Source organism: Silene latifolia, chromosome 10 (genome assembly GCF_048544455.1).
Source record: "Silene latifolia isolate original U9 population chromosome 10, ASM4854445v1, whole genome shotgun sequence".
Lineage (NCBI taxonomy): Eukaryota > Viridiplantae > Streptophyta > Magnoliopsida > Caryophyllales > Caryophyllaceae > Silene > Silene latifolia.
In genome coordinates, this window is record NC_133535.1 from 153,101,363 (window position 1) to 153,114,899 (window position 13,537).

At 34.1% G+C, this 13,537-nt stretch overlaps 2 protein-coding genes across 2 annotated transcripts; one reads left to right on the forward strand and one right to left on the reverse strand.

Annotated features, from left to right (window-relative positions):
• Positions 1 to 318: 318 nt before the first annotated feature.
• LOC141606425 (phosphatidylinositol 4-kinase gamma 3-like) lies at positions 319 to 5,433 on the forward strand. The gene is made up of 3 exons (XM_074425541.1): positions 319 to 787; positions 2,228 to 3,613; positions 4,753 to 5,433. Exons 2-3 carry the CDS (start codon positions 2,255 to 2,257, stop codon positions 5,134 to 5,136), a joined length of 1,743 nt encoding a protein of 580 aa, XP_074281642.1. The 5' UTR covers positions 319 to 787; positions 2,228 to 2,254; the 3' UTR covers positions 5,137 to 5,433.
• A 334-nt stretch (positions 5,434 to 5,767) lies between these two features.
• On the reverse strand, positions 5,768 to 10,005 carry LOC141609372 (MADS-box protein FBP24-like). The gene is made up of 8 exons (XM_074428445.1): positions 9,757 to 10,005; positions 8,821 to 9,039; positions 7,202 to 7,292; positions 6,853 to 7,017; positions 6,656 to 6,697; positions 6,528 to 6,569; positions 6,146 to 6,299; positions 5,768 to 6,059 (listed from the first exon to the last, which is right to left on the reverse strand). Exons 2-8 carry the CDS (start codon positions 9,000 to 9,002, stop codon positions 6,055 to 6,057), a joined length of 681 nt encoding a protein of 226 aa, XP_074284546.1. The 5' UTR covers positions 9,003 to 9,039; positions 9,757 to 10,005; the 3' UTR covers positions 5,768 to 6,054.
• Between the last annotated feature and the right edge of the window lie 3,532 nt (positions 10,006 to 13,537).

Below are 13,537 nucleotides of genomic sequence, written 5' to 3' on the forward strand. Positions count from 1 at the left end.
TTTATTTTAAGGAAAATACTGTATTCTGTTATTCTCTAAATTTAAATTATTATACTTTTAACCAAAACTATATACTAATATTTACATTGAAGTCTCTTAGTCAGGTTCATCACACAGCGTTGTGATTAAAAACTGTATAGTATAATTAATTTGCATAGATTTATTTAATTAAATTGAAGTTCCTTGATTTCCGGATTATAAATATAGTATTGATTGATAGTCCTTTAGCGTATAAAATGATATTATCTCCCCTCTTTTATCTATGTGGAACACTTACACGTGGATACATATAAGTTTCTCACATACGCCCTTAACTTTGTCTTAGCAACACAAAGAAACTTTTTTTCCGATAACCCAAATCAAAAGCGTCGAGAAATACATCAAACCAATATCTCACATGGGCACAAGGCTCACAAATATACAACGATTTTATTTGAAAACTCGTAAACCTAAAAAAAACATAACACAAGAAAGACGTTACAAGGTGGGTCCAACAGTATAAATATGGGACAAATAATCAACATACTCTTCTTTTAACGGAGCTTCACTTTTCTTCGCTCTCGCACTCTCTCTCTCTCTCTCTAAAAAAATTCCTGGAAATTAAATTTCTGACAGATAATAATTTCACTCTAACACATGATACAGTAAATTCATGTGAATACTTAAAAATCATAATTTCAAAAAAAAAAAAAAAAAACAAATGTTCATCGATTATTTTTTGTAGATTTGTTTGATTTTTTTGCAGGTTTTTTCGGCTACGAGTTTCATTTGCTGTATTTTTCCTTAAGTAAGTTGATTTATTCATCCACATTTTACTTTTTAATAATTGCTGGATTAATCGCGTTTAATTGTTTGAGTTTACGATGAATTTATTAGTTTTTCTGGTGATTTTAGGTTAATTGTGATGATTTTTGTAGAATGTTGAAGCGTGATGTTTCGTTTGTTAGAATATCAATCGCGTTTTTATTTCTCAAGGTATCGCGTGATTGATTGAACGGTGATCGTAGATTCGTAGACGAAACATGTGTTAGATGTGTGTTTGATTGATTATGTTGAAATGTAAGTATGATTTGAAGGAATGTTTCGATAGTGTTTATGGAAGTGAGATTGATTATTTTAGGTTTTGGTGAAATGAAGTTAAGTTTGAGGTTTAGGTAAATGAACTAAGGTTCATCGGAAAGTTGAATTTTTTACGCGATTTCTGACGAGTATTAGGTTAGCCTAAGGACCGGAATCAGAGGATTAAGTTGGACTGAAATCAGAGGTTTAAGTCATTTGCCTTAGAGAAGAATGACAAGGAGATGACAAACTAGATAGTATAGATTGTGTTGTTTTAAGATACGAAGAAATAAAGTTCTGAGTGATTGGTGATTCAGTGAATGAAATATGTGATCAAATGAGTTACGAATATATATTACTCCGAACTTCATATTTGGATTTGAGATAAGATTCAAAGGTTTAGTCATTTGTGATGGAGAAATGGAGAATAATAACAAGGAGATGACAAACTAGATAAGATAGATTGTTGTTTTTAACATAGGAAGAAGTAAAATTTTGAGTGATTAGTGATTTAGTGAATGAAATATGTGCCCTCAAATGAGTTATGAATAGATATTATTTGGATTTGAGGTAAGATTCAGAAGTTTAGTCATTCGCGATAGAGAAGATTAGCAAGGAGATGATAAACTAGGTAGTAGCGTAGATTGTTGTTTTTAAGATAGGACGAAATAAAGTTTTTAGCGATTAGTGATTCACTGGATAAAATATGCGATCAAGTGAATTATGAGTTAAGTTTATTTTTATTTTTTTTGGAATTGAGATAAGATTTTGCTAGTCATTCATCTTGTTCTTGAGAATACTAGATGCTTAAGTTTGTTTGTGATTAGAAATACTATTCCGTAGTTGCCATAGTAATGCAAGTAATTGAGATTAAGTGGTTTATTGGTTGTCACTGGATTAAGTGATTGTTTGCTTGATTAAGAGGAGATTTGTTTGATTTGGCGTTTATTTTGTAAAAATGGGGTAAGTGATTGGCACACAAGCTTTAATTCGACTACTCTCCCTTGGTAAGGTGAAATTTTCGTGAACTGACTTCCTACCTTGTCATCCAAGTTTTGCGACTATCTGTTTTATCAAGCATACCATCTGTTTTATCATAAGATGAAAGCATTAAAGACTAGTATTTTGCGAATGCTGAAAACTGAATACATGTGTTGCATGGTTGTAGGTAAGAGGGTTTTGAACGACTTGGTTCATGATGTCGATGGGAAGTGTTGCTCTTAGCCCTGTTTGCAAGGATTCCTTGGCCATTCCAAGTTTTCTTTCGGGCCAGTATGGGAGTTTGGCTAATGAATCAATACTAATATACCTGACTGTTGGTGGCTCAGTTGTTCCTATCCGTGTCCTAGAGTCTGAAACTGTTGCGTCTGTGAAGCTTAGGATTCAAAATCGTAAAGGCTTTTTTGTGAGGAATCAAAAGCTGGTTTTTGATGGAAGAGAGATGGCTAGGAATGATTCTCGTGTTAGGGAATATGGAGTAGCCGATGGGACTGTCTTGCATTTGGTCCTCCGCCTATCAGAGCTACAGACCATTACTGTTAGGACTGTGTGCGGGAAGGAATTTGAGTTCCACGTTGAGAGGAGTAGAAATGTTGGCTACTTGAAGCAGCAAATTGCTGAGAAGGGCAATGGCCTATTTGATCTCAAAGACCAAGAGTTGATTCGTGATGGTGAGGAGCTCGAGGACCAGTGTCAAATTCAGGAGTATTGTAGAAACAATGATGCTGTCATTCACTTGCTGGTTCGGAAATCCGCCAAAGTAAGAGCCAAGCCAATTGAGAAAGATTTCGAAGTGTCAATTGTGGCTTCTGAAGACAAGAGGGAGGATCTATGGCAGATGCAACCAGTAAAGCCTGAAGGTTTGCTCCGGAAACAGTCCTATAAAAATTCAATTTTAGAACCGTTGATCATTAATCCAAAAATTGAGCTTCCATTAGTGATTAGACAGCTGATTAAAACTACTCTTAGTGGGTTAGAAAGCGGAAACCATCCAATTAGGTCATCCGAGGGTTGTGGAGGAGCTTATTTCATGCTGGATACTGCTGGAGTAGAATATATATCTGTTTTCAAGCCAGTGGACGAGGAGCCAATGGCAGTTAATAATCCGAACGGTTTACCTGAAACAAAGGATGGCGAGGGACTAAAGAAGGGCACTCGGGTGGGGGAAGGTGCTCTTCGTGAAGTTGCAGCTTACATTTTGGATCATCCTAGAACTGGTCATCGTTCTCTATACCATGCCGATAAAGGTTTTGCCGGTGTTCCACCTACTGCTATGGTCAAATGTTTACATGGCAGTTTCCATCATCCCGATGGTTATGATGGCTCATCCAAAAACCTGAAGATCGGTTCTCTACAGATGTATATGAAGAATTTTGGGAGTTGCGAGGACATGGGTCCCGGTGCTTTTCCAGTTGAGGAGGTACACAAGATCTCTGTTTTGGATATTAGGTTGGCTAATGCCGACAGGCATGCTGGTAACATTCTGGTTGCTAAAGATAGTGAAGGTCGAATCAGTCTCATCCCAATTGATCATGGCTATTGTTTGCCTAGCAAGGTGAGAATTTTATATTGCTTCAGTTCGTATGTATATCAATTTGTGGTGATATCCTTGATTATAATCTGTCAGTAAGTAAATACTAACGGCAGTTCTTATTTCAGTCGACTGATTTTACTGGAGCTCATTTATGAGTGGCACTGATTTTAGTGGAGCTCTTTATATTTTGTCACGAGGAGCCCTGATTCTCCTATTCCATATGCAATATCCATTGCAGTGATAGATTAACATGTAATGTCATCGACCGGTGGTATCTAGACCTAGGTTTGGAATTTGTTATCATATTTGTAGTTTAGCATTGCCCTTGTGTGACACTAGTAAATGTGAATTTTAATTGGTTATAGCAATGCCCACAACGCTTCTCTCTTGACTGACCTACTCGATGATCTTGTAAGTTTTGGCCTGCATTGTCTATCTTTGATCCCGAAACTGTTGCTCTCGTTAAACTTATCCCGAACTTACTGCTGTTTGATAGTCTCCGATTTATTGGTTATATCAATGCCCACAACGCTTATCTCTTGACTGACTACCTACTCGATGATCTTTTCAGTTTTGGCCTGCATTGGTCTATCTTTGATCCAGAAACTGCCACTCTCGTTAAACTTATCCCGAACTCAGTGCTGTTTGATAGTCTCTGATTTATTGGTTATATATATCAATGCCGGACTGACTACCTACTCGATGATCTTGTCAATTTTGGCCTGCATGTCTATCTTAGATCCAGAAACTGCTACTCTCGTTAAACTTATCCCAAACTTGGTGCTGTTTGATAGTCTCTGATTTATTGGTTATATCAATGCCCACAACGCTTATCTCTTGACTGACTACCTACTCGATGATCTTGTCAGTTTTGGCATGCATTGTCTATCTTTGATCCAGAAACTGTTACTCTCGTTAAACTTATCCCGAACTTGGCGCTGTTTGATAGTCTCTGATTTATTGGTTATATCTACTTGATGATCTTGTAAGTTTTGGCCTGCATTGTCTATCTTTGATCCAGAAACTGCTACTCTCGTTTAACTTATCCTGAACTTAGTGCCGTTTGATAGTCCCTGATTTATCCGAACATATACCAATTCAATCATGTTAATTACTAGGTCCTGTAGCTCTTCTAACCTGCACTGTCACTATATCTGCAGTTAGAGGATTGCACATTTGACTGGCTGTATTGGCCTCAAGCACGTCAACCATACTCTCTTGACACCATTGAATACATCAAATCGCTCAATGCTGAAGAAGACATTAAGCTGCTGAAACTCCACGGATGGGACCTACCACCCGAGTGTGCTCGATTATTTCGAGTTTCTACCATGCTTCTGAAGAAAGGTACTGAGAGAGGACTCACTCCCTTTGCCATTGGAAACATCATGTGCCGAGAAACTCTGAAGAAGGAATCTGTCATTGAGCTGATTGTCCGAGATGCTGAAGAAACTGCAGCCAATGGAAATGAAGCCGCATTTCTCGAGACTGTCTCTTCTGCAATGGATCGCTATCTTGATGAGCTCCCGTCACTGAACCCGTGACTAGTAGATATGAGTAAATGGCATCGGTACCTTACAAGTATAGTCTGATAATCAAATAGAATCGACTCTCTATCCTCGATTTTAACTGGCAGTAGAGTCTATGTAACTGTGTTTAGAACGTTTGGAACTTGCCACGCCGTCTTGTTTGCGCTCTTGTGTGCAGTGTGTGTTGCGCCTCTCCCAAGGAACAGTATCCTTATCACCCTTTGTTTCTTGCTGGAAGAGACCGCGTTGGATATTCTCGAGTATATGAATAAATAAAAGATGTTCGGATTTTGGAACATTTTATTGTGTGTACATTTTGTGTGTTTAGTTGCCTATTAATTTTGTCGGAATTGTAGTTTTGCTTATATACGAACATCTATGGTGCATTGTTTGTCGACCTCTGTTAGTCGAGAACTCAGATACGGGTGTGAGCTTTACCGAGTCTGATTCATATAAATATCGACAACAAAAATAGACGATGGGAAGAGAAGAGGCAGGGATTGTTCATTATCACAACCAATCTTTTTTTTTTTTTTTTTTTTTTTTTTTTTTTTTTTTTGATTCCGATTTAATGCAGAACAATTTGAATGTCTTCTAGATACAGCATTAGGATCGAGAGGATGATTGAATCGATCACACAGTATCGAGGCGCACTAATAAAACTGTAGTTACTGAATGTAACAATCAGAAGATATACATCACAGGTATACTTCTGAGAAGAAACTACAGTTTCAGTGTCTTCAGTCCTAGAAATCGCGGGTAAGTCTTTTTTTTTTTTTTTTTTTTTTTTTTTTTTTTTTTGTTAATGTGTAGTATATGTTATATATATAAAAATAAAGTAAATCATAAATCTTGAGAAACCACACAATCCGACAACTTATTGCATCATCGATCTTCTTGACGCTTTCCACAACCAGAGGAATAAGCCGGTTATCAGTCTGCAAAAGCATTGTATCAGGAAGACAGATCAGTTTCTTTTATTCTTTTTTTTTTATCAAAAAAAAAAAAAGAAAAAAAAAAGTACCATAGATTTGAAGATTAGGATGGGTGGACTGAAGACGGTAAGGATAGAACTGAGGCGATGACGATGATGTAGCTAGCTGAAGTACAGTGCTGCTACTTGGCTGATCATCCCCCAGAAATGGCATTTCTAGCTGCTCTTGCCCGGCTCCCATTAACTGTATCGGTGTAAAACTCATTTAATTAGGATAATCAAATTCTGTCACTTAATTCACGACTTGGGTTTAAAACCTGTCAGCATCTAATATCTCTTGGAGACTTGGACGCTCCCATTTACACCAAAAAATAATTTATTTGTGAGTAAAAGACTTATTTTGGCCGGAAGAAGATTTTTTGCTGCAGGCGACACACAGGTAAAAGAAAGAGTCGAAGTAAGATATATATACCCAACGGTACATGTTGCCGTTGTCAGCCTGCAGCATTTGTTCCTGCACATTGTATACAAAATTGTAAGAATTCGGAATGATAATGTACCTTAACAACATGGCAGATCGAGTTTAGTGAAGTAAGTTACCTTTTTGCGAAGATTTTCGAGCTGTTGATGCATGAGTTGATTCTGCAAACCAAAAATAATAACAATAATACTACCATACTGCAATGTGCATTGTTTTTTGTAGTCCAAATTCGGTCTTGTATTAAAATTGTTTTATTTCAGTGAACTGAACTCGAGATTTCTGATTAAACTAGACGGTGAGAAACATGTATGTATACCTTTCTAGAGCGAATGAGATTGAGGGAAGACTCAAGCCTTTGTTCATGTTTGTGCAATTCTTCAAGAGGAAGTGGGCCCAAATCTTCAGCCAAATAATGCCTCATATTCTGCTCAGCAACTCCAATTGCTTCCTTCATTGCTTCAACCTCTTGATACATTTCTTCCTGTACACGCTTTATCAATTAAAATGACTCGTTTAATAATATTTACGACTTATATTGTAAAATATCGTCTTTTGAAGCAATTTTCATCACAAGAATAAGATATGATTTTTTAATTACGAAGTTATAATACATGAAAGTTTTTAAGGTATTAAGGTAATGATGTTGTTGGACGATTTTTGTTTACCCGATTGTCATGCACCGGAAGCTGAATCCGCTTATCAAGCAGATACTTTTGTATGATTTGCTCCAAGTTTTGATCAATGAACCCAGAAGAACTGCATGCACCATGTACAATTCACAACCAAATGTGTTCAAACAAATGAATAAAAATTGACATCAAAATATTTAATTTTCGAGTTTTTCTTTTGATATGTTCATAATCACTTAATAAAACAACGAGATATCCCTCTATTGATCTGAATTAAAATGAACTCCGTAATCAGGTTACTAAAATAATTTCATTTTTGTTTTGGGACGTATCTCATCCCATTCTTTATCGGAATAATTAACCTTTTATTTTATTTCGTTAATGTTGTGTTTAAATGATATTATGTGATGTACAATTAGTACAAAGAAATGATTTTTTTTTTCAAGGATAAAAGTAATGTTAAACAAAAAGAATGTGTAAAAATTAAATTCTTTTTAAAAGACAAAAGAAAATGGTCAAAAAAACAATTTGTAGGTGTCAGAGATCTGCAAATGAAATAAATAAAAAATAATGATTACAGACCACATGAATAATATCAGAACAGTAGCTGATGAGAAGAAATAATGCCCTAAAACTTGCTGTTGAACAAATTTGAACCAAAAAAGCATGTGACTATGTTTATTAATCACTTCCTAAATTACCCAAATTGACAGTTTTCTGACCACCATCATCACATCCCTTGTCACAGCAAAGATTTTGTGGGAAAAAAAGAAAGATTTTTTTTTTTTAAATTTAAGCTAATTGTAATCATCGGTGAAGTCAGGATTTGAGCTTAGAGGGGGCGAAAAATTTTAGCAAGGCAAATGGGTAATAATATGAGGTTCACTTGAAAAAAAATCGAAAAAATTGACTAAGAACTTCGAAAATTTCAACCGTCGTAAGAGCGAACGCCCCCACTAGCCCCTCTAACTCCACCACTGATTGTAATACATAATACTTCGGATTAATATAATTATTATATAAGTTTGTTTTACACAAGACCGGTCACTTCTTTTCTCTTTACACTTGTCGTTTCTATTAAGATTAAACATTGAACGCTTTCTTTATTTTAACGTTCCATTTAAATAGAAAAAAATCATCAATGTTCCTATACCTTAATCATTTAGAATTTGTCATTGTGTTCACAGATCAGATGATTTTATACGACAATTCAAGTTAGACGACCCTGCATCTTGTAACTTAGTAATTAACCTTATTGTTAGATCGAACCATAGTGTTAGAACTATAGTTATACATGTATAATTAGATTATGTGATCTTGCTTATACGACAATTCAGATTAGAGTATTAGACGATCTTGTATCTTATAACTTAAATAACCCGCCATAGTTTTTAGAAACATTATTATGTATGTACTCCTTATAATAAAACATTCATGACAATTCAAGTTAGACGACCCTACATCTTATAACTTAGTAATCAACCATACTTATAGAGTCTAATTAAGTTATGTGATCTTATACGATAATTGAGATTAGACGATCCTATATCTTATAACTTAAATAACCCGCCATGGTTTTTAGAAACATAATTTTGTATGTAAAACAAAACATTAATATTTTTTAAAGAATTAAGGTAATTAAGTAGAGAATGAACCTGTTATTAGGGAAAGTATAGAGCTTATTAGTTCCAGAGAAAATGATGAGACCAATTTGAGCATCACAAAGAATGGCTAATTCAGTTGCCTTCTTCAAAAGCCCTTGCCTTCTCTTGGAAAATGTCACTTGTCTGTTGGTCCTATTCTCTATCTTCCTCAACTCTATTTTCCCTCTTCCCATTTTGTGATTGGTCGATAATGAATTGATGAAGACACCCCTTTTAGAAAGAATAGCGGAATTATCAGAAAAAACAATTTCAAATTTCGACTAGGGTGTTAGACTAAAATTGTTTATTTTTTAGCCCCCTCGATCTACCACTGTCTAAATTAACATACATTAATGTAAGGGACAAATTGATGAAATATTAGGGCTTGCTTCTTCTTCCTTTGTGCTTCTTCATTATGTACTAACTAATATATATACTCCCTACATCCCAATTATTTGTTCAAGTTTGATTAATAGATTAAATGAAAATGTAAACAAATAATTGGGATGGAAGGAGAGTACGAATTCGGTAGAAGAATATTATGAAGCAAAAAATTGTACAAGTGTAAAGATGAGACATTATTTCAAAATTGTTATAGAAAATTAGACTTTTGAACAAAACAATCTCATAAATTCCAATGTTTAAGGCAACAAATGTAATATAGTGTTTGCCAAAAAAAAAATTCCTTTCAATGAAAAATTTGTTATTTATAAAACAATTTTTTTGGTAAAATCAAAAGAGGAAAAGCTTCAATTTATTAGAGGAAATTGTGAACAAAAAGGGCATTAAATTAATCAGGAAAATAAGGGATAAAAGTGATCAAATTCCACAATAAAATAAAGTATATATGCATAAAAATAAACATCATGATATTTATGAAAAAAAAAAAGTGGCTTCATCAACATTTGAAGAGAGGATTAAGGTAGCAGAAAAGGTGTAAGAGATTACCTATTTTCTCTTTATTTTCTATCTCTGTGCAACTTCCTTAAGGAAACTCCACAATTCTTTAGTGCACTATATTAAATGTTGTATTTGTAGGTATATATGTTTATAGCTAGGTTATTTATTTGATGCTTCCTGCTTTATATGAGAAAATTTTGGACACTACATAAAGAGTATTACTTTTCTTTTTTATTTGGTTGTTGGAATTGAAAATTATTCGATACACAATAATGTATCGCAACTTATATTGTAAAATCGTTGTATGGCCTGACCACGTAAAAAATGATCACTTTATGATAAACAATAACCATTTTATATAGAAAAGTGATCATTTCTTTTACTATAAATAACCATTTTGTAACATAAAATCATCACTGTTTATTATAAAGTAGTCTATGAGGAGTTGATTGTAGCTAGGAGTGTAGGTTTAAGGAATTAGAAGGGGTGTAATGGTCACTTAGGCCTTGTTCCTTTGTATTTAGTTCCAGTTCTTAAAAGTTCAGTTCAGTCTATTCTAATTCAGTTCAGGTCAATTTAGTTCAGTTATAATGCAATTTTGAATAGTTATTTGTTCAGTTCAATTATAATGCAATTTTGAAGATCGCCCGTGTAAACACGGGTTCGAAAGCTAGTTATATGACAATCGCATAGACGCATACCATAGCTAATGTGATAATTCATTTATTCGTAAATATTAACTTTTTAGAGCTAACTATCCTTTAACTCTATGAAATGTGACACTTACTATTAAGGGGGAAAGGTTGGGTTAAGTCAATAAACCCAAGTTAAATGTCTAGCCTCTTTCGTTACACTTTGTATTTTGTTATTATCAAGTTATGAAAAAGTTGAAAATGGACATTTAACCTAATTTCTTGTTTTTGCTACATTTGAGTGGATTCATAAATCATAATCATATGACTTGTCTAGTATTATAAGCTAGTTAATTAAACTCATACCTAATTATCGTCTGTTTAATTAGAAGGGACTAAGAAGGGTCCTAGCTAGGTCCGGGTTCAAAAACTAGTTTATATGACTTGTCTAGTATTATAAATTAGTTAAATTTAAAATTGAGTCAGATCCTTCTGATCGAAATGAGAAAAATATAAATCGTTCCCAAATCACAAAATAGCTTTTTATTTGCTCTCTATACCAATTAGCATGGTATACATCCTTCTCACTTGCCAAAAAGAAAAAAAAACACAAGTGATCCAAATAAATGTAAAAAAATTGGAACTTTTTACCTCAAATATTTGGACTTCCACCAGTTCTTACCATAATATTTTCGGTCCGTTTTATTTAAGACCATTACTTTTGATCTGAAATAAGACGGGTAACATGTCATCATTTTACAATAAAATGTTGTTATTTTTTGATAACATGTTACCATTATTGTTTACATCATTTTCAGGGTAAAAAATGACACCTCTAGTCATAACATTTTGTGAATTAATTGGTTACATTTTCTTAAAAAATGGCAACATTTTATCCGTCTGATAAATAAGACCAAAAATGTACGTCTAAAACAAGAATTTGTGTAATATTTTTGATGTCTAAAGCGGTTGAACTCGAGATTCTGCAATCGATTATATTCCCTTTAGGGTTGCTATTTTAGGATTACGTCTCATAAACGTATATTATTATTGTCAGTAAGTGACATGTGAATTGTGATAGTGGGCTTGTCAAATTTTGTAAAGTGTAACAATAATAAACTTTTGACTGACTCATTTACCACATTTTATGATGTTTTCTTAACATGGTAGATTAGTGTATATAAGTAGATCTAATAAAGCTCACCCGGTTTGAACACAAAATATCTGATTTAGTGTCGTTGATCCGATATTTAAAAATGAGCTAAAAAAGTGTGATCCAAATGTGAAAAGTGACCAAGCCTGAAATAACACATTAAACTTGAAATGGCTTATTTTGAATAAAATCCCGACCCAAAATGACCCAACCTTGAATTACTCTACGTGTGACCTAAACCAAAACGACCCAATCCGATAACTATTTGAAAATGACCCAATTTGAGGTGACTTGATCCAAACCTAATAACCCATTTATCATGTCTACATAAAAGTCGCCAAATCATACTCCGTACTATTTTATGAAAAAAAAAAATTAAAATACAGTGGTAGCTGGGTTAAACCTTGAAGCTTGCAGAAATGCAGGAGTTGAGAGGTCCCAGGTTCAACTACCAGATGGGGCGATGATCACTTGGCCACTGCAGCCCCAGAGGGGGTGACTTACATAGTTACATGTACATGGTCCATGTGGTGGTGCGGGAATGCATGGACCCGGGGGGACTCAACTCCCTCGTCATAAAAAAAAAAAACTAAAATGGGAGGGAAATTAAACAAGGCGGAAACTTCTATAAATTCTCACTTTATTTTCAATCATGCGGTTAAATGTAGTATGTTTATCTTTTACTATGTATAAACAAACAAATTTGATCAAATAAACATGATTATTAATGATTAAATAGTTTTACGTAGGTATACTTTTATTACACTCATAAATCACAATAACTACTACTCCAAATTTACCTTCTTTTCTTATTTTACTATGTTTATTATTGATTTTTATGGTAGTCATGATTGTTGAAATTGGTTACAGCTGAACAAACCCTAGAGGAAATTAAAGTGGTGCATGTTGGCCATAAACAAAAGTGGAAATATAGACGAGAAAGTCACAGACTAGTAGACTACGTACTATGCATGTTGTATATTGGTCCCCTTAACAATAATTTAACATATTCTCAAATTCTTGTTTTAAACGTCCATTTTTCAATCTAAAGGTTTAGACTGACTTATGTGACCATTTTACGATTAAATGTAATGATTACAGTCAGTGTTACAGTTTATGGTAAAAAAAATTTATTACTGATCACATTTGACTGTAAAATGATTACAAAATTCCATTTTATATATTGCTTCACACCAAAATGGCCCACCTAAAATAAGACCAAGTACGTGATATTTCCCAAATTTGTTTTTGCATATCCCTGAATTTGTTTTTGCATATCCCTGTCATCATCATATAATCCCCTTCTGCTTTATTGCCAATTGTCTATTCATTTACTCTACTTGTGAATTTGGTGTGATCTCTTCTTCACATTAATTCTTCACATTTGGTATTGGTTTTAGAAGTTGTAATGGTTTTAGAAGTTGTAAGTTTCATAGATTTACAAGATTTACTCGTGACCATCATAAGCCTGTGACGACTCACATAAATTCTTTATGTTTGGTTTTGGTTTTAGGAGTTTTTAAGTTTTGATGTTGAAAATTATTATTATTAGGCCCTTTATTCTAGTCAATTCTTTACGTTTTTCTTATTTAGTATCTCGGTTACTCATTTACAAGATGACAATCTTTATCGTCTACAATCTTACGGGATAAGGGCAACACACCTAAGAGTTGTCCATCCGTCTGACCAATATTCCAAGTAATCCCTCATGAGTCATGACACATCCAATACTCTTTAGAAGTTACTCATAACCGTATCAATTCAGATCCTTAATTTGATCAAATATCGATAAACTTAGTATGTCAAATTCGGTTCAATTTAGATTATTGAATCGGATTTCAGATACTATTCAAATTACTCATATCGAATCTTCAGTCAAATACTCCCTCTGTCCCGGTCATTTGTTGTCCTTTTCCATTTTGGGGTGTCTCAGTCATTTGTTGTCCTTTCTATTTTAAGAATGAACTTGATGGGTAATTTGATCATTCTCATTCAATTTGTTCCACTTGTCATTTAGTTATTGGCCTTTTCCTCATTCCTTGGT